This window comes from Danio rerio, chromosome 6 (genome assembly GCF_052040795.2).
Source record: "Danio rerio strain M-AB ecotype USA chromosome 6, GRCz13ab, whole genome shotgun sequence".
Lineage (NCBI taxonomy): Eukaryota > Metazoa > Chordata > Actinopteri > Cypriniformes > Danionidae > Danio > Danio rerio.
Window position 1 is genome coordinate 35092959 of NC_141026.1, and position 21750 is coordinate 35114708.

At 35.2% G+C, this 21750-nt stretch overlaps 2 protein-coding genes across 2 annotated transcripts in view; one reads left to right on the plus strand and one right to left on the minus strand.

Annotated features, from left to right (window-relative positions):
- zc3h3 (zinc finger CCCH-type containing 3) overlaps positions 1 to 7703 on the minus strand; it is a 114503-nt gene extending 106800 nt beyond the window's left edge. Inside the window, exons 1-3 of the mRNA XM_087257556.1 lie at positions 7633 to 7703; positions 5049 to 6471; positions 3513 to 3709 (exon numbers count right to left, since the gene is read on the minus strand). Of these exons, the coding sequence (XP_087113682.1) occupies positions 3513 to 3709; positions 5049 to 6471; positions 7633 to 7678 (1666 nt within the window). The 5' untranslated portion in view covers positions 7679 to 7703. The remainder of the gene's footprint in view (positions 1 to 3512; positions 3710 to 5048; positions 6472 to 7632) is intronic.
- A 105-nt stretch (positions 7704 to 7808) lies between these two features.
- On the plus strand, positions 7809 to 20953 carry cyldl (cylindromatosis (turban tumor syndrome), like). The gene is made up of 15 exons (XM_087257570.1): positions 7809 to 7998; positions 8171 to 8833; positions 8940 to 9224; positions 9991 to 10072; positions 10172 to 10335; positions 10450 to 10600; positions 10741 to 10876; positions 13141 to 13251; positions 13402 to 13493; positions 13724 to 13790; positions 15053 to 15191; positions 15465 to 15573; positions 15701 to 15819; positions 17666 to 17876; positions 17959 to 20953. Exons 2-15 carry the CDS (start codon positions 8399 to 8401, stop codon positions 18141 to 18143), a joined length of 2286 nt encoding a protein of 761 aa, XP_087113696.1. The 5' UTR covers positions 7809 to 7998; positions 8171 to 8398; the 3' UTR covers positions 18144 to 20953.
- Positions 20954 to 21750: the final 797 nt, after the last annotated feature.

Here is a 21750-nt window from a genome sequence, read left to right on the forward strand (position 1 = left end):
ATGCATGTGAATGAGTGCGTATGAATGTTTCCCAGTGATGAGTTGCAGCTAGAAGGGCATCGCTGCGTAAAACATTTGCTGGATAAGTTGTGGTGACCGCAGATAATAAAGCGACTAAGCTGAAAAGAAAACGAATGAATTAATAAATAATACATATTAAATATACAGTATATATTTCAAAATATAATATTAATAAATAATAAAATCGCAAAACGGCTCTTTATAATTGTGAAAATGTGTGAAACCCACCATCATGCCTCAGCAAAACACATATAGACCTTATAATGGCATAAATATATCTGCAAATGTATTCATCTGCTAAGTAGGAAGTGAAGAACTAATCAGTGCACACTAAGTTTCATTTATTTGTATGTGAAACCTCAGGACACCCAAGCCAAAATTCTATTGAGACCCTTCGGGCGGCTTCATTTCCTCTCTTCTCCTTTTCTCTCTCCCTCTCATCTCCTCACTATTGTGTTCTGTCATTTATCTATTTTATGGGATTATCGAGGCGCTTCTCCCCTGCCCGCAATTCATTACGCTCCTAACTGCTCACTTAGGTTTATGCCCCTTTAAATCCCCCAACAGATAACCAACCAGCCTCGGTAAACAGATAGAGAGGGAGGGAGAGAGAGACATGTGGTGGGCACTCATCAGAGAAGGAATTAAGAGATGTCACGCGGCGGTGGTCATGGCAGTGAACAGAGGCAGTTAGTGGTGGTTTTTAACGTGCCTGCCCTCTTTCTCCTCATTAGTAATTCAATTTGCTCTTTATTAGCCAGTCTTATCTCAAGCACAGAGTCCCTCTGGCAAACCCCTCTATCAACCGCACTGTCTTTCTTCACGTCCAACCGAAAATAGCATCACCTTGCTGGATCAAGACAAAACTTCCCGTTAAAACTCCTTGGTGGGTATAACATCAGATCGACAGATGAAACTTTAAAAAAAAAAGAGTTTAATGGTAATACCGTTACTCTAATTTGCACAGAAAAACACTGCAAGCGATTACAGTGAGATTGTCTGCTTGCCTACATAAGGATGGGATGGAGGGGGGGTGGAGCTGGCTGTAAAAACAGTGATTGCTTTCCATCAGGTTGGGCTTATATTCTCCAGTTCGTTAAAACAATCCAATTTGCAAAGGGATAATTACGCATTAGCTCCTTTTTATCTACTGAGCGAGAGCGCTGGCAGGGTTTGATAGTGTAGCTGTATTTGGCGTGCCACTGCTGCAAATTACCCGCTATCGGCACATGTACACCATCACAGCCCGATTGGGCAATTAATTAACTCCTCCTATCCCCAGTGGATATGGACCATCACACCCAAACCTACTCCCTCTTAAACTAACCAGGCTGCTAGGAACACGTTGCCCTCTGTTGGAGGATCATAGTCATACACAAGAGAATTGGAAGTAATAGTTGATGTAAAGGGTACCTATCATGAAAATCAGCTGCTTGGATAGAACTGGTGTAAGTATAGTGTGTCCACTGTCATACTGGAATGATATAAACCAGACAAATTTCTTTAAAAAAAATTAACAGACATTAAAATAGGACCCAAATCCCAGTGATTTTGAGGCCCACCGCAACGTGACATAGGAGTACAGTTTCCCCACTAACCAAATTAATTGACAGGTGCCATGTTTTTATAATAACATGCATACACATGTCCACAGAACATTTTTTCTTTTATAAACTGTGTAAAAAATAGCTGTTACAACTCCCTGTGATTTTGGAGATTTAAATGTTTTTAAAGCATGTTTGTAATGAAGAGAGTAAAAGAAGTCAAGTTAATTGTATGTTATATATAGCGCCAGATCACAACTTTTTTTTAAAAACAAGGTAAATAGCTGTATGTAAAATCTTATTTACTCAACAGCCTGTGATTTCTGTCTCTACATGGTCATGCAATTACAAATTTCTGCTCTCTGAATCACGCAGGGTGGAGATCTACTAAAGACTATAGAATACAGGGACTTTGGTTCTACATAGCCACTCTCTGCTGTGGGAATGAGAGTGCGTTGACCACATCTGACAGGACCGAAGACGCACGTGCGCTCAAATATATTATGCATAGCCTAAAGCAGCCCCAACACAGGTAAATGATGCGTAACAGTGTAATGCACTTGCGTCAAAGCAGCTAAAATATATACAGATGTGATGGGACCTCTGTTTAGTTTATTGAAGTGACTGGTGTGAGTGATGCTCTCTGTTGCAAGTGCATCCACTGCATTTCCAGTGTTTTGAACTGCTGTGACGCGAGCAGAGCGTTCGCCCCTATCTAGCGTCTCATGATGCTAGAAAGCAGGATGAGACGCTAGACACAGCCCCTAAAACTGTAAACCTGGAGCTGTATTTCAGCTTCATCCAAGTCTGTCTCTGTCACTGTGCTGTTTATCTGATGTAACGCATGATGAGAAGCAGCTGCACAGGTAATAACGGTGGGTGGGGAAATGCAGCTCATTTTTATTTAGAGCCACAGTCTACAAAAACAGCTACAATGTACGCAGACACAAAAATGGACAGATTCTGGAAGCTATAAAAAATTATCTGATGGGTATTTTGAGCTGAACGTTTACAGACACATTCTGGAGACACCAAAGACGAGGAGTAAAATAGATGCCATTTAAAAAAAAAAGAAAATCTGCAGTTAATTAACACAACTTTAAGCCACTTGTCACATAATGACATACGCTTGACTGCAAACTCATTCATGATTAATGATCATTCATCATCAAACAGACAAGTTTGCAATAAGTAATACATGCAATTCAATCAAATCTAATCGCCAGTTATGTCAGGTTACGTAATAATAAACAAAGTTAAAATGCAATGTGTTGTATGTAAACGGTTATTTCAATGTCAATTTCAAAGAGTGATAGAAAACGTGTCAATTGATCAGAAAAAAAGGTTAATCTATGCAAAAGTACATTCTGGAAAAACAAAACTGATAGCAGTAAGCAATATAATATTTGAGAAAGTACAAAAATGTATGTAAACAGCCTGCATGTTGTGTTTATCAAATCAATGACACTGTATGTATGCAAATAAGGTCTTCAAGCCAAGATTTAGCATTGATCAGTAAAATTTAAGCAGTGTGAGATGTGAGGCATAACCTACTGTAGGATTACATATATTGCATAGCATACATATTTGCACACATGACGGCATTGTGTATTCTACGGATTTCAACAGTACAGGAAGACTCAAAGAAAGATTTCTATGATCTCATCTACATTAAAACTTTCACAACAGTACCCACTGTACTGTTCATCTTTGCTGCATCTTTATGTTTCTATGGGAACATAAAGCCCATCTCAACCCCTCTCTGAGGAATACAAACCAAGCAGCGATAATGAATTTCCAGAGGTTGTTTTGTGTTAATTACTAATTACGCCAATTAGTCACAGAGGGGGTAAAAACAATCTGTGCGTTTAAAAAGACAGAGGTGGAGCTGCATTGTGATTTGAGAGTTGCAAAGCATTTGGTGAATGTGCAGTCATAGTAACTGACCTGATCTTGAGGTCCCTAATGAGGTGGAGGTGAGAGAGAGGCGACGGAGCTTGTGCCTGCCAAATGAAACCAGCACTTTGGGCTGTGCTCGCTTAATACTGGTTGGACTCTTCACCTGAGTGTGTGTCCTCCTCCACAAGGAATACCGACTCTTTAAAGTCTGCACATTGGGACTGTGTCTTCTCTCTAAGCAGGGACTGTTTCAAGAAAAAATGCATTAAATAAAAAAAATGAATAAAACGTGTTAATAAATAAGAAATAGTTTTGTGTGTGCTTGTTTGTTTGGTTCCTTGTCAGTTAAAAAGATTATCAGCTCAACTGAATGTAAACAGGGAACAAAGCATTAAGTTACAATGTGCTGCCATCTAGAGGACAGTTTAGGAAAATTTTAAAGCCACTAACAGACATTTGAGACTACTAGCAATTACTCTACAATTTAAAATGATCAAACTCTAAAGATTTATATGTATAATTACCATTTGCATTGATTTCATTTATTTGAATCTGTATTTTGAATCTGTATATCTTCTGAGAAAAAAAATATGACTAAAATCATGCATCTTTACTATGATTTACAGAAACCCACTGGAAACAGTCTTCAGAGGTAATAATTAAGAACAAAATACAATGCAGTTACAATTTTAATACAAATATTTAGAACATAATTTATAAAATAACCAAAATACTAATTAATTGTACATTTAAAACTATATACTCGCTCTCCTTCAAAGCACTGGGGTTTTACCCATTTGTTATCCTGATTTAGTCATTCATTCATTCATTAATTTTCCTTCAGCCTAGTCCCTTTATTCATCAGGGGTCACCACAGCAGAATGAACCGCCAACTAATGCAGCATATGTTTTACACAGCGGATGCCCTTCCAGCTGCAACCCAGTACTGGGAAACTACCCATATACATTCACATACATACACTACTACGGCAAATTTAGTTTATTCAATTCATCAATAGCACATTTCTTTGAACTGTGGGGGAAACCAGAGCACCCTGAGGAAACCCACGGCATCATTGGGAGAACATGCAAACTCAACACAAAAATGCCAACTGGCCCAGCCAAGACAAGAACCAGTGATCTTCTTTTTATGAGGCCACAGTGCTAATCACTAAGCCACCATGTCCCCCTATAATTTAATAATTTAAAATAAGAGTATGATCACTTATTCTTTCATATTTTGCACAAGAATAAATACATACAAGTTGCTTTAGATGAAAATGACTGTTAAATTACTTGTTAAAAATGTGCAAGAATAAGTACTCTGTGTTGTTTTGTTTTTACATAAATACAATTGCTAATCTCAATAATCCATCTGTAGCATTTAACACAACTAAGTTTAAGTGCGCTTATTCATTTATTCAGACAAACAAGTGGCATTTATCAGAAAATGGAATTAAAACAATTGTTTATTATATTGAGCTGGCCATTAAGTTTTAATATTTGTGCATCCCAAAAAAAATACTTCACATATTTTCTGCTTTTGTGGTACATTCTACAATTTTACCGAAGCAAAATACTCACTTGCTAGGAGATCGTCTGATGATCTTGGTTCGACTCCTCAGCTTAAAGGCGCCAACTGACAATGCGGCTGTAGCAGGGATATTAGGAGACAAGGTAGATCCCTTTTCCCCCTTTTGGCCATTGTTGTTAGCAGTCCACCGATACACAGTGCTCTTATGGGTCGTCCTTGAGGCTGAACTTGATGTACTTGCATTAGCATTTTGTCCAGCCGCCTTCCAGCGATAGCGACTGGTATGACTAGCATGGGATGTAGTGACAGCACCGGCTCTAGACTTTTTTAAAGGCGTCACAGTCACTGTGGTATACTTCTTTTCTTTCTTGAGTCCCTCCATTCCACCTTGAAAAGTTCTTACAGGGGCTTTAAGAGATTTTGGCGAAAGCGGTTTGCGTGGCAATTTCACTGAAGTGTTTGCTTTCCCAGCTGTTGACGAAGAGCAAGATGAAGACACCCAAGTGTACTTTGAGGTTTTAGGAGCTCCGGGGGAATTATTAGGCTTGCGAGACACCCTCTTACTAGAGCTGGAGGCTCGTCTGGTGAGAATCATCCCAGGAGAAGATCCTGAGGTTAGTGGCTTAGGTGTGCTGTTTATGTTTACTGTTTCTTGGCTTTTCACCCAAGTAAACTGAGATCTTTTATGGCATGGTGAGGCTGCATGTGTCTGAGTTGAGTCTAGCTTTACCTGGGGCTTTGCTGGACTCACCGTAGCCTGAGACTGAAGGTTAGAGGCAGAAGAAGCCGTAGTAGAATCTTTTTTGGCAGATGGGATTACAACAGTCCTATTGGATGAGGATGAAGGGGGGAGGTGTGGTTTGACTTGAAGCTGACCTGCAGGTTTGACAGGTGAAGGAATAGAGGGATTGTTCACTGCTGATGATTTTAAAGTGGGTTTTATCTTTCTTTCAGACCCCGATGATGAAGTTGAGTCAGTTGTTTCATTGGTAGATGAACAGCCATGATGAACTTTTCCTGTTGCAGACAAAAGCATTGTCGTTTTTGTGCTCTCTTCACTTTTCTTCTCTTTTGAAGTGTCACATTGAACAACGTGTGAAGATGCTGCAGCTTTTCCCTTAGTTAGTTCAGGTTGCAGCTTTTTAAATGAAATACTGTTGCTCCCAATAAGTGCAACATTACTCCCAGTGGCAGTGGCTCCAGATGTGCTGATGTGGTGAGGAGGATGGCCAACAGCTGAATGGAATGCATGACTCCCAGATGCCCTGTTGGTCTTGTTGTTAAGCGAGTATGTTTTCCTCCAGCTGCCAGAAGAATGAGCCACATGTGGCAGTGATGAATATGATTGCGTGTAGTGTGAGGCGTGGCCTCGACCTTGGCCCCGGCCACTCCTTAAACCATGTCTGGGATGACTGGGATGGTCAGCGATTGATGGAACGTCACCATGGGTACTTTTATAGTCATTAATGAGGTCTGCAAAAGTCATGAGAAAGTGTGTGAAATTACAGCAGATTATGTAAAAATGTATTAAAGGTGGAAGGCATCATATTAATTTAGATTTTAGATTTTCTGAGATTCTGAAATATAAGACATAAATTTAAAAAATTGGATTTCTAAATAGAAACTTATTAAAATCCTCCCTTGGGAGAACAATTTATGGTAACATAAACATAAATTTGTATTCGTTTAAATATTCTAATCATTTTTGATTATCAACTTTTGATTATCATTTTGAACCAATCAACTGTATGCAATAACAATTTGTATTATTTTATATAATTATTGCATAATGGGTTATTTAATCCTATATTTATTTATTATTATACTAATGTGTTTATTTATTGACCTAAATAAAAAATAATTATTTTTATTTCGTTTAGTATTTTATTAATTCAACTAATTACTCACTATTTACCATTTAGAATTTTTTATTTATATTTTATTTTATTCTTGTTTAAAAAACTATTAGAAAACCTAAACTTAAATAATAATTTTTTTAATATACTGGTCATGCTATTAAACGTGTTTATATGTCATAATGTCACAGAAAAATATATCAATTGTGGTTTCAAAGTTACATAAATGAATATTTTTCATCAAAATCTCTTAATATGAGTTACGCATTCATCAGCTTCTTAGAAAACACATGTGACAGCATGGCTGAGAAAAACAAATAATAGCAAATTATTAATAATAATAGCAAACTAAACGTTAATAAATTAAGCAGAAATGTCCATCCATTTCTATCATTTTCATCGACATTCTAGCTTGGAGTCTTGTTAATTTTTACCATTACAAAAAAAATATCTTGTTTATTAAAGTTGTAACTTAACATTAGTGACCAAGTTTCTTGATTTATTGAGTTGATTACATTATGTATAACAACAGTTTTATTAATGACATTAATACAGGATATTACATGTATTACAGAAACTACAAACACATAACCACATTGAAGGGTGTTACTGTGTGTAGTATTATCTAGCTTCAGGGATTAACCGAAATCAGCCACGTTGTAACAGAACACAATTCAAAAAGAAAATGTAAATAATACAAGCAGGGTGTTCGAAAAAGGCTGAAACAACTGTCGAATTACGATAGAAATTCAACATTTAATAAAGAAATCACCCTTACTTTGGAGCTCCTCTATTTCTCTCTTTAGCGCTTCACGTTCAGCCATCTTCACACCAAAACAAGACTGTCATAAAACTGCGACGCCGGCTGTGATGACGTATACAAACAACATCCAATTACAGCACGGCTCTCAACAGGATCCTTTACTTTTGGTTTTGCTCAAAAACACTTCCTCTATCTTTCGACAGAATTCAGGGGTAGTTTTATTTAGAGCAGTATAGACTTCTGACTTAGAGACTTCTGACAATCACTTTATTATCGTTATTCTAGTAAGCTTTTAAGCGTACTACATATGTGGAGAAAGACGAACAGTTTTGAGTTCTGTTGAGTTTACTTTTTTAACAGAAATCGAAAGTATTGACATCGGTAAGTAATGAGCATAAACTCTTCGAATGTTTGTGAAGTTTAAAAATAGGACTGAAATGTTATTTTAAAATTAAATTTAAATTTAAAAAAAATTTATATGATGTAAAGTGTTTATTTATTATTAAAACTCGTTTTAAAAGTTTATAGCTGTTGACCGTTTCTTTGTTTACAGGGGGTGTCTACACAGCTCAACCATCTATCAATGTAGTTGTTTAAATCACTTTTTTTTCTACTATTATTTTTTTTTTTTTTTGGACTTGGAATTCTTTGAATGACACGCATTATTAACATGCAATATTTAGAGGAAGTGAGCAAATAAATAACATTGCCCACGCTGGAAACACTGCTGTCAATCTAAAAGCTAGATAAACTTCAGATTTCCAAGTGACAATTTTGAGAAATGGCTGCAGCCAACAAGAAGATATACTTCATCATCACTGCAAAACCTCCCCCACCAAATAGCTTCATTGATGCTGGTGAAATATGCTACATAGATAAGCAACAATTGGAGTCCAAGCAAAAGAGACAGGTTACAGACATTTTACCTGTAATTCGTATGGGCAGGACAATTGAAAACGAACTTGATAAAGTTCTTCTGAAGCCACTGGGCATTAGGGAAGCAGAATTCCTGCTGGCACTTGAATCTAGTGAAGAGAGACTGTTGGCACTGAAGGATCAGAAAGATTTAGATGAGGCCCTAAATCTGACCATAGGTGATCGTGTTCATGTAGAATGCAATGGGGAAAAACTCAAAGGTATAATTCGATACATTGGCAGTATTATCCATTACAGCATTGATCCCATAACAGGAGCATTCTTTGGGGTGGAACTACAGGTAAGTTGTTTATGTAGAAGAAAGTATGTCTGTATTGTCGAAGTGAGAACAAAGGGGAGTAATGCAAATGGTTTTTATGAAACACTCTACCCTCTTCTGTTCATAGGGTGAAGATAAAGGAAAAGGGCAAAATGATGGTTCCTTCAACTACAAAACCTGCTTTAAATGTCCCAAAAACTCAGGAGTTTTTGCTCCTTTTACAAGAATCACACCAATAGATCATAAGCCGTCAGCACCACCACTATCAACTCCATCTCACTTGTCCATAACATCCAGTGAGCCTCTTGATGTTGGAGACAGAGTAATCTATTTTCTTGACAATAATCATCACCGTGGCATGGTTATGGAAATAAAGGACATGCAAGATGGTAAAAGGGTTCTCATATCTACTGTGAGTATTGACTTTTCGTTAGAGTGACTCAATGAATAATTAACCCAAAAATCTATTCTGGTTCTAAGCCTGTATGATTAATTTGTTTAGTAGATGAATGAATCAAATAATAAACAGCATACAGGTTTGACACAACATGAGGTTAAGTTAATAATGACAGCCAATTTTTGAGAGGGTGAACTTTTTGTAACACTGCCTATATATTGAGACAACACCAAAACTAGACTGGTATGATCATACAAAGTCAAAAATGAAAGATTTAATATGAATGTTCTTAGAAAGGTAAGTCATAGAATAACATTTTTTAATAATAACTTTGTTTAATAAAAAGGTAATGTTTAAGATTTTTTTTTAACAAGTTTAAGGAAAAATATTGGAATCACTTTTAGGCAGATTTTTTTTGTCAGTTGCTGAACAATAAAACATTGACAGCCAATTAGCATTTATTTATTTTTATGGAGCATCAAACATATGTACTGACACAAATAAGCAAATAATTTGCTTATAATAAATAGAGCAATACTGAGTGCTCGTGTGGAGGCTAACATAGTTATCAGAGTAGTGATAATAGTTGTTCTTAGTGTGGACAAGTTTTTAGATTTGGATATATACAGTACTTTAATAATCCTATATGAAAATCTCACAGAACCATAAAACTGCTCTAATTTCTGGTCAGCTCTTGCTAAATTGATCATACTGTAAGATGAGCTATTGTATAATGGTACAGAAGGCAAGAATGATTTTCAAAAAATACTTATTTTTTCAGGACAAAGATGAAAAGGGCAAGCAAGGTGGCGAGATATCGGTCCCACTGGATTGCATAATAAAAGAAGAGTTGTTAGATACTGGTAATCCATATGTTGTGTAATTGCATTTTTTGTGTACATTAACAGTAAAGAATGCTATACAACAATAATTGCTGTTTTTCCATATAAAAATATGATTAGATGAAAAAATGGACACTTCACAGAACCAAGAGATGGACAGCGCTTCTGATTCAGAAGGAATCTCGGTTGGCTCCCTAGTGCAGTATATGGGCAATAAACTCGGAATTGTCCGCTGGATTGGATATCTACCTGATTTTTCTGAGAAGAGTGCTGGGCTGGAAGTGGTAAATTCTCTATCTACTAATTCAACTGTTGTCATCTTTCCTGGAGAATACATTATTAAATAATCAAATAGGTAAATTCCTTTTAAAAAGTGAAATGTATGTATTTTGTATTAGGTGACAGGCAGTGGAGTGTGTGATGGAAAATATAAAGGAAAACCGTACTTTGACTGTCCTCCTAAAGGTGGTTTATTTGTGAAACTGTCAGTTTGTCGGCCTGATGATTCTGTCTCTGGTGCAAATGAGAACAAATCAAATGGATACATTGGTAAGACATGTTTATGTGGTAAGCAGTCACCTATGGAGACAATGTGTCAATTATTGAGTAGTAGAAAGTGAAAGGCCAATTATCCATTACATACTTCAATGGGACTTCACTTGTGTGTCTTTTTTATTCTCCATTAACAGATCATGATGGGGTGTCTGTGGAAGTAGAAAATGTACCTCCTATTAGAACAGAAGATGTGTCACAGCGATTGATCGGCCAGAACAAGGGCATTCAGGGTCACTGCAACTCTTGTTATATGGACTCTGCCCTGTTCAGGTCAGAATTAATCATTGCAGCTGATATTAACATCTAATTTCGTTAAACACAAGAAACTTAGTTTTGAACACTATTTAAAGGGTTAGTTTACCCCAAAAAAGAAATTCTGTCATCATTTACTCACCTTAATGTCTTTCCAAACACTTCAGACTGTTTTTCGTCTTTGAAACACAAAGTCATGAACACACACCAAATTGGCGACCATAGAAAACATTATAACCTCTGTAGACATCATGAGTCATTCAAGAGTTAAAAAACTGTTCTATATAATACTATAATTACAAACTTAAAAACCTTTTTGAAAAATGGTATTATATCTAGCACGTTTTCAGTTGTGTGGCAAGCAAAACAAGTCATCATGTGCATTATTTCACGCTTGCAAGGATTTCCAAAATGACAGTGTGCTTGTCTCTATGATGTCTATATGGAGACAAGCACTTTGTTCAACATAAGCCTAGTGGTTGATACAGAATGGCAGGGTACAGGAATTATACTAATTATTGCCAGTTTCCCCATTGCTGTCTAGATGAAAGAGTGATATTTACTTGTTTATGTTTTGTTAAACAACTAACTCAATTTCAGAGCGCTGAAAAAAGAAAAATATCATCTTTCATGTCACTTTTTACATCACACATATCCAAGACCATTGGTTCCCGGCTCACAAAAGGGCCTCAGCAAGCTCTGTCGGGGGTCACGTCATGTTTTAAAAAAAAAATTAGCAGTGGACAATAAGAAAAACAATCATGTTGCCTTAGTTCATTTTATCCCCTTGCTGATCAAAAAATGGCCAAATTTGTAATTCGAAATCCACAAAAAAAAAAAAGACAAGAGTCTCACTGATTCAGTGAGCAGCTAATAGTAATGATCCAAGCATACTGGACCCAGGTGAGGAAGCTCCAAACATTTTGGCTCACATTGCTAGAAATACTAGAAACACCAAGATAGTTAACTGAATTATGGTTTTATTTGAATTTCTTAAAGCAGAGTCCCTGACCCAGCCACAGTGCATTATCTGCGCTAAAGTTATTGCTAACGAATGCATGAGACCATCCAAATTAATATGATATTTGTAGTCGACTCATCCTCAATACCACAAGGTGTACCCAATACAAATGGCCTACTGATGTTTTGCTTTTATATTTTACATTAAGTTATTATTTAAGAATAAACATATTTAGATATAGTAATAATCCGTCTTTTTTGACATACTTGCTGCAAACTTATTTGAGCAATAATATCATTGCCTACAATATTTTCTAGGGGAAAAGGGGGTCTTAGGCAAAAAAAAAAAAAAAAAGGTTGGGAACCACTGACCAAGACAACTGACACTTTTTAACGATTAAATTTTGACTGTCCACTCTGCTTCTCACGACGCTTGTGTTTCAACACACCCTCTTGTTTTGTGCTTGAACAACTAAATTAATGCTTATGTTTAGCTAATGAACTATTTTAATTATTTATTGTATAGATGCTGGAAAAGGAACCTTATAAAATTGAAAATAATCACACCAATCTTTAGCCAGTGGCTGAAAAATACTTCTGTGCAAATATCCCATTCATAAAAGAACGAAATCTGCATAAGCTTTGCATGATTTAAATAGTTTTAAAACATTCATACCTGTCTAAAAGAAGTACTGTAACTATGATGACATCCTTCATCGGTTTTAAACAACATTGTCCCTTCTGCTAGCAAAAGCCTTTCACATTTTTTTTTCTTTCAACCTGTAAAGCTAAAAAATGTTTCTGAAGACAATCACTTATTACACTTTTTAATTATTTAGAGCTCAAATGAAAAATTTAACCTGACTTGTTTTTCAGGAAGCTTAAATGTGCCTCATGACACGCTTGAACGAATTTTGCTGTTTCTTGCAAATGAGTCAGACGTGCTTAAGTTTGAATGCAGTAAATATTGTTTGTTGATTAGGGTTAATGACAACTCTAAATCTGTTTATCATATAAAGTGATCACGTCTTTTCAGAAGACTTATGATAAAAACATTCATTTATTATGGATTTATTTTAGTTGTTCATGAAAGTTTTGAAGTATCAGAGTTTTGGTTATAGGGATATTAATCATAGAGTTTGGTTTAAAATACCTTCATTTGTGCTCTGAAGATGCACAAAAGTCTGATTTTCGGTTTGGGGTGACATGAGGGTGAAGAAATGATGAAGGAATGTTCATTCATGGTGATTTAAATATAATAAATGTTAATATTTTATAAAATGGGACAATCTAATATATGTTGTTTTGTATTTTTTATCCAGTGTGTTTTCCTGTTCATCAGTTCTGGATTCTCTGCTTTTTAAGTCCATAAATCACGAGGATAAAACCATTCAAGACATCTTGCTAAAGAACATTGTCAACCCTCTTCGCAAGTAAGTTCAGCTTTGTATCTGTTGTATTTGTAAAACTGAAGTTTCCAACCATGTTTCAGTCACTCTTATAGTACATACATGCATACAATGCATACATACATACATTCATTAAACTGAATTTTAACCATAAAATTTATTTTATTATTACAGACAAGGTTTCGTCTCTGCACGCTGTGTGATGAATCTTCGGAAACAATTACAAAAACGGGAACACTGCCCCACTTACACCACAGATGAGAAGGGTACACCATCTTCTTGATGTCAAAGCTTTGTTAACTGTGTCAGATTTCAAACAGAATATTGAAGGCAAATGTCCAACTTTACATTTCTCTGCAAGTCATCAAAAAAACACAGATCCAAAATATTACACAGCTGTTTCCACAAATTATTTAGATCTCATTATCTATAAAAGAGTTTTTTTCTGCTTTATAGAATTACTCTATGCACATAGTTTTTTTCTCCATGTGTGCAGATCCTGAAGAGTTCCTCTCTCTCATTATGCAAGAGATTCTCTTTCTAGATCCGCTGCTCAGTCTATGGTAAGGGTGCTTTTCAATGATTTTAAAGTATTTTCCAGTAGCAGGGTGTCTGCATGGTCTTAAAGTCTTAAAATGTCTTACATTTTCAAAACAAAATTTTAGGCCTTAAAAAGCCTTAAATTCACTGAAATATTAGTGTTGTAGGTATTAAATATTTTTAAACAGGTCTTACACGACATCTGTTCAAATAAAAATACCCAGTTAGACCGAGATCCATCCAATCACCTACAATCAATTTCAATAAAACCTTTATATATATATATATATATATATATATATATATATATATATATATATATATATATATATATATATATATATATATATTTTTTTTTTTTTTTTTTTTTTGCAAAGAGATGCAACAAATTCTCCAAATTAAAGTTTCTAATCAAAAAAAGTTACACAATTACTCATAATAATAAAAGAGCAACATATCCCTTTACATGATCTTCCATTCATACAAAAACTATTTAGAAAAATAGGAGGAGTGGACATGATGTTTATAAATAGACATGAAACTTAAGGTTTTATAACAGAAATGCTTTAGGTTGAATAGGAATTATACTCAATCCATTTGGACCCTAAGCCAACAAATATCATATATATTTTTGATTATTCATATAATTTTCTTTGTAATAAATATACTTAAAACAATTTTAAACTTACCTTTTAAAAACTAAACGCTTATGTTGAAAAAAAGGAGTATACAACTACATTTTCTTCATTTGAAACATTAAAATATGTGGAAATAACATAAGTACTTTGTTTGTTTGTTCTGGCAAGCAAAAAAAAAAAAAATAGAATTCTTAAATTTAACACACAGAAACCCTGAGTAAGGATGGAAAACAAAAGGAATTTGCTATTTACAACTATTATCTATACATATTTATAGGCTAAAATGTTTTTAAAAATATACTAAACAAAATAACTATTATTCATCACACCATGTTTCTGTTGCCCATGTGTGTTTTAACTACATGTTTGAAACACTGAATTATTTCAGATATTCAGTTTTGCTATACGTTCTTGAAAGTAATTCAGTTAAAGAATAGAATTCTTGACCCTATTCTTGAATCCTGCTGCTAATTTTCTGTAATTGATTATGAATGATGTCTTAGTTTCCTTTGGTTGTCAATGTTGTAGTTTATTTTTAACAGAAAACCTTTAATTTCATTTTATTTATTTGTGTATTTATTGTTTTTGAGTGTGTTTGTTTGTATGCATGTTTGTGTACATATAATACTTTGTTTTCCCTTTAACAGCCAATCAGGAAGTAGACACAAAGTGCAAAGCTGTTACTACTATCAAATCTTTATGGATTATAACCACCATTTAGTCCTGCCAACAGTTCAACAGCTACTAGAACATTCATTTTACAGCAACAGTCTCAAGCTAGCAGAGGTACAGTATCAATTCTCATTTTCTCTGTGCTTTTTATGTATCTGACTGTTTCAAATACTGCTTTCAGTTCCTTGTCTTTTTTGGTTGGACATTCCATGTTTGACCTGCAGATAGTGCTGTTTCTCTTTGTTTAAAATATTTTTTTTGTCACCTGAATTGGAACCAGTTTTCCCAATAAGTGTCTTTCCTGACATCTAATTGAAAATGATTTTTACAATCTAGATGTATGAGTTGTTGTGTGATCTTTTTTTTTGTTTGTTTTCATATCTACAGGTTCCTGCCTGTCTGATTCTCACGATGCCTCGCTCAGGAAAGAGTTTTAAAATGTTTCCTAAAATCATTCCTTCTACTGAACTGGACATCACCGGTCTTCTCGCTGATAGTAATGTTTCTTCAACATTCAAACAAATATTTTGTCCTAGGGCTTTTCTGGTTGTCTATTTCCTAGTTTCTGTGTGTTCTGTTAAGTGGTGTGAGGTGTGTGTTTGTTTATGTACGTTTGTTCATAGGTCCTCAGCAGTGTGTGTTGTGTGGTCATTTGGCAAATGAGGAGTGTGCTGAATGCTTCAGAGATGCACTGTTTAGTGATACAGGATTCAAATATTTCTGTACCAAATGTTCCACTCAGGTAAGGTTTTACACATGCGTACTGTTTAATGATTTCTGATTTTAAAACTATATATAATAAGAGATACATTTTAAAAAATAGTTAAAATACATGAAAATTTTATTTTTTTGACGTTATTCACTTTTCTGAATCACACAATCCTTCAGAAATCATTTTGATATATGGTTATGGCTCTTAGTTTTTAATATCCTAGTTATCAATGACTATTTGTGTTTATTTATTAATAATGGTTAATCAAGTAATGACCACATTTTCAAACGTGTATAACAATGAAAACTCATGTATTTCACTTTTGGTTACATTAATAAATGTAGCCTTGATTAAAAAAAAAAAACATTAAAACAGAATCCAACTTTAGTGATGTTTTAAAAAATGAATTATATTAATTATTATGTATTAAGTTTGCATGTGATTTATATGTATGTCATTAAACTGGCAAATATCTATGCAATATATAATATACTGTAAACAATAAATACTCACCGGGCCCCTTTATTAGTTACACCTTACTAGAACCGGGCTGAACCCCCTTTTAACTTCACAACTGCCTTAATCCTTCGTGGCATAGATCATAGATTCAACAAGGTACTCGAAATACTCCTCAGAGATGTTAGTCCATATTGATGTGATAGCATTACGCTATCACTTTTCTGCAGCAGATTTGTGGGCTGTACATCCATGATGCGAATCTCCCATTCCACCACATAACAAAGGTGCTCTATTGGATTGACATCTGGTGACTGTGGAGGCCATTTAAATACCATGAACTCATTGTCATTTTCAAGAAACCAGAAATGAGATGATTTGCACTTTATGACATGGTACGTTATCCTGCTGGAAGTAGCCATCAGAAGATATGTGCACTGTGGTTATAATGGGATGAACCTGGTCAGCAACAATACTCATGTAGGCTGTGGTGTTGACATGATGCTCAGCTTTAACTAATGGGCCTAAAGTGTGCCACGAAAACATCCCCCCACACAATTACACCACCAGCCTGAATCAGGATGGATCCATGCTTTCATGTTGTTGATGCCAAATTCTGACCCTACCATCTGAATGTTGCAGCAGAAATTGAGACTCATCAGACCAGGCAACGTTTTTTCCAATCTTTTATTGTCCAATTTTGGTGAGCCTGTTAGAACTGTAGCCTCAGTTTTCAGTTCTTAGTTGACAGGAATGGCATCGGGTGTGTTCTTCTGCTGCTGTAGTCCATCCGCCTCAAGTTGTGCTTTTAGAGATGCTCTTCTGCATACCTCGGTTATTTGAGTTACTGTTGCCTTTCTATCAGCTTAAACCAGTCTGGCCATTCTCGTCTGACCTCTGGCATCAACAAGGCATTTGTGCCCACAGAACTGCTGTTCACTGGATATTTTTTTTGTTCAGGTTATTGTCTGTAAACCCTGGAGATGGTTGTGTGTAAAAATCTGAAATACTCAGACCAGCCCATGAGGCACCAACAACCATGACACGTTCAAAATCACTTCATTCTTCTTCACCATTCTGATGCTTAGATTGAACTGCATCATCTTGACCATGTCTACATGCCTAAATGCATTGAGTTGCCATGGGGTTGGCTGATTAGAAATTTGCATCAACAAGTAGTTGGACAGGTGTACCTTATAAAGTGACAAGTGTGTGTATATAATGTATAATGATAATGCAACCAATTAATACATTTAATTATAATACTACTAAAATAAAACTGATCTTAATCATACTCATTGGTCTGTGAATGTAGCAGTGATATTAATTACCAATAAATATCAGAATAATCAATTAATTTTCCTACTACATTTTTCAGTATCATATCCTAAACCATCTTGGAATTGATATTTCTGTGTAGGTTCACTCTCACCAGCAGCGTCGACACCACACTCCCAGCAGTCTTCATCTTCCTCAGGGCTTCTCTTACTCTGATTCACTCACGCCTCCACCAGAGAAACTGGAGCTGTTTGCTGTGCTGTGCATAGAGACCAGCCACTACGTCTCTTTCGTCAAACATGGACCTCGGGATACTGACTGGATTTTCTTTGATAGCATGGCTGACCGTGTTGGTAAGTAAATGTGTTTACAGTGTGAGTTCACACACATTTAGTGGAGTAGAACATTCAGTGCACTTACAGAACCTGTTTGCAGGTGAAAGCAATGGTTATAATATCCCAGAAGTGCGTGCTTGTCCTGAGGTTGGCCAGTATTTACACATGCCTTTGGCTCAGCTGGCAAATCAAGTGCCTCGAGAAATGGATGGTGTGGCCAAACGACTCTTCTGCGATGGTTACATGTACCTTTACCAGAGTAAGAGCATGTCTCTATATCGATGAGTGAATCTACTGAACATGTACAATAAACGAGAGTGTGCAATCAGATTACATTAGACTACATCTGTTCAAGGGAAATTATGAAACTCTATGGTTCTTTGCTTCATATTTGAGCATTTTAAATATTTGAAATGAAATATTAACACTGTTTTGGTATAAGTTTCCTGTATTGCATTGCCAGGGGGGTATATACTCTTTAAGCATTTGGTATATACTTTTTTAATGGAAGCTTTTAGCGATTAGGCTGAGATAAAAGTGCTAAAAGTGCCTTGTATGTATAAGAAATAATAATATAATAATTTTCTTCTCTTTAATGTCTTTGCAATTTTTCCCCCCATTTTTTTATTATTTGGGTGCACAGAACATTCTTTAAACATCTGATATATATTTAAAAGATTTTGGCTTAAAAGTCATTTCCTGAGATTTTAACGGGTTTATGTGTGTTGAACATCAATTAAGACAACATTAGCATATGTTAGCTTTAATTGTAGGGAATAACTTAACTTGAGCTCCCCCTAACCACCTCAATTTCATCTCTGGGGTTTAAAATCTTGGGGCTGTGAGTACTTCAATGACAGGTCAGTGTCTAACTATTATTTATAAAATTAAGTTTTCTAATCCTAAAAGAAGTTGCTACTTCTACATTTTTTTGATCAAACAGTGAGACCATTCAGTAGTTAGGTGCTGATCATGTGTCTCAGTTCTGGTAGTGTTGTCTGAAGTACCAACTTCTAAGATTATCTACTGAAATTTTTAAAGATGATGATGATGATGACAGCAATTCCACTTTCATTTTGAGCACTGTTAAGTGGATTACTGAACACTGCTGATTGGCCATTGGGTTCACGTGCTTAAAATATATGACTGTGATTGGCTCTAATGATCACCAGTTTACAAGAGCATTACATGGACTCTGCTGCGTTTGAAAGCTGCGTCTATCAGCAGATTAAAGCAATGTCCACATGTACACAGGTATTTTTCCTGCCCTCATATATTAAAAAAAAAAATCTGTCCACATAAAAATGCACTTTGATGCATGTTAAGGGTACCAACAGGCAGCAATAAAAGCAATTATGCTGGGTTCACACCAAATGCGAGCTAAGTATTGAGTGCATTCAAAGACTATAGAACACAAGACATATCACTCATATAGTTTTGAATGGGGAAAAATGTAAAGGTCAAAATGGTGAATGAAGCCCCGCCTACTACTACAGGAGCCAATCATGGATTGATATAGTCTGACGTTTTTCCAGGGCTAAGCTCAGATCAGATGTGTGCTTTTACAACAGTTTGGTGGTCCACAACCACACTGGAATCTCAGCGAATCCTTGCTTCACAGACACAAGAAATATATCAAAATAAAGCTTGACATCTGTACTTTTAAGGTGCACTTGATATTAAAAGTTTTCTGGTTTTGTAATCTGTATGAAACCAGCGCGAGATACAGTCAGTCCTGTCAAATTTTCTGGAGGAGATTCGCCATGAAGATCAAGTTGTGGATTACTTTAGAAAACTAGCATTATCCAGAGGATGATAAAGTGTAGAATGGCCCTAAATGAAGTTGGTGTCATTATCTAGTTCCTTTTGAATGCAGACGCAAATGGGCAATCTGAAAATATGCCAATTTTGTTTGATTTAGATATTTAGAAACAAAACTTATGAGATAGTTGTTGCTTAATTTCATTGGTGATTCCAAATATGTAATCTAATCATATGCTTGGCTAAAAGTTTTGGAGAATTAGATGTCTCCCCATTCAGACAGAATGCCCGAGCATACTTTTCGAGAGGCATTTTAAGGATGGTTACCTTAAAAGGATGACTTGCCTTAAAGGGACTTTTGTGCATTGCATACAAGTCAATGCAAACATGTGAACAATGGCAAATTACTGTCCCATGGTGTGGCTATGCATAATTTGCCTCAGTCACATCTTCCACATTTGGTGTGAACCAAGCTGTGTGGGCCAATCAGAAAGGAGAAAACAGCATGCACACTGACATTATGAGACAAAACTCCAGTTAGCGGCAACAGTGGACTCTGAGTTTCTGAAAATCTACTCACTGGCCAGAGTTTTTAAGAGAGTTTCGGTTTCAGTCAACTGATACTGCATTTTATTGTGGACAATTAGCTAATTAGAGTAGAAAAAACTGCGGTTTTGAAAATACCTATGTTTGTGTGGACAGGGCCTAACTAACAATATTCAAATACTGAAAACAAAGACTTTTCCAGTCCATTCAAATCAGGTATGTGTGCGTTCCAATTTTATATTAAGCACTCTTTAAATATATATATATATAAAATAACCTCACATTAGTCAATACGGCCATTAACAGATTGCTGTCGCTCTGTAATTTAATTGAGGTTGACTGGAACTGAAAGAAGAGGGTTTCATGACCCTTTAAAGAAATCTACTAAGAATACCATGTATGTATATAAGATATAATATAATTGTTTAAAAAATAGGAAAAGATTTTATATTTTATTGTCAAATACATATAACTAATCTGCTCCCTAATTCATGTTGTTGTGTTTTTTGTTTTGTTTTTTTAATACTGACCAGATTTATTTTTTATAAAACTGAATTTGATGATTTGGCTTTTAATGGCTATTCATTAATTATGTTTAAAGCTCTGTGTCTACTGAATAGCATTATGATGAGCCATGCTGTATGATGTCCTCAATTTGTCAGAATTCTTTGATTTATTTCACTGGAAACGAGTAATACTGTACATGCATTCTCCTGAATTTGTTTGTTTTGGTGTATTTGATTCATTCCAAGGATAAAGATCACCAAAAAATAAATGCATTGACAGAACTCCATTGCCTGAATCCTCTTTCTTTCCAACTCGATTTGTGTTTGTGTAAGAGTCATAGATCCCTGCTTATTACATTCCTTAATGCACCCAAAACAGACAAATGTGTGGTAATGGAATATTATTTCAAACAGCTATCTTTTCAAAGAGATAGAAAGGAATCAAAAGGCATCAAGTAAAATAAGTCCTTAATGCTGGTAAATGTGATTTAAGATAAATTTGATGAGACACACAGCTAAGTACTCAAGGCATAACTTCACTGTAAATATTTACAATAAGCTAAAATATTATTTTCATTCTATACAGGTGTAAACATAGATGTGTTTTTGTGGTTTTTGAAAACTTGATTGTGTTTAAATTATTAGTTTTATAATTATAATATAAATGAGCTAATTACATTTAATATGGTTATTAAATTGGTGGTGCCTTTAATGAATTAATTGAAATGGGCAGATGATAGCAAATTGAATAATAATAAGTTGCTTTCAGAACTCAGTCTTTATGGCAAGTCTGCAAACTTGGAATTTTGAATTTCTATTAATTAAAAGCTTGAAGACACATCATAAGTAGATTATAAAATAGATTATTTTATAAAACACAAATTAATATTTAGGGCAAACACATACTGTAAGTGAAATGAGATGATATAACAAAATTTACTTTGACTTGAATATTATTGCAGGCAATACAACACCACATTATCTAATGTGTTCCTCTTGATTGTTATTTTATTTTTTCAAAATGTGTGACAGTAAAGCATTTACCACTTGGCAAGTGTTTCAGCTGTCATTTTTTCCTA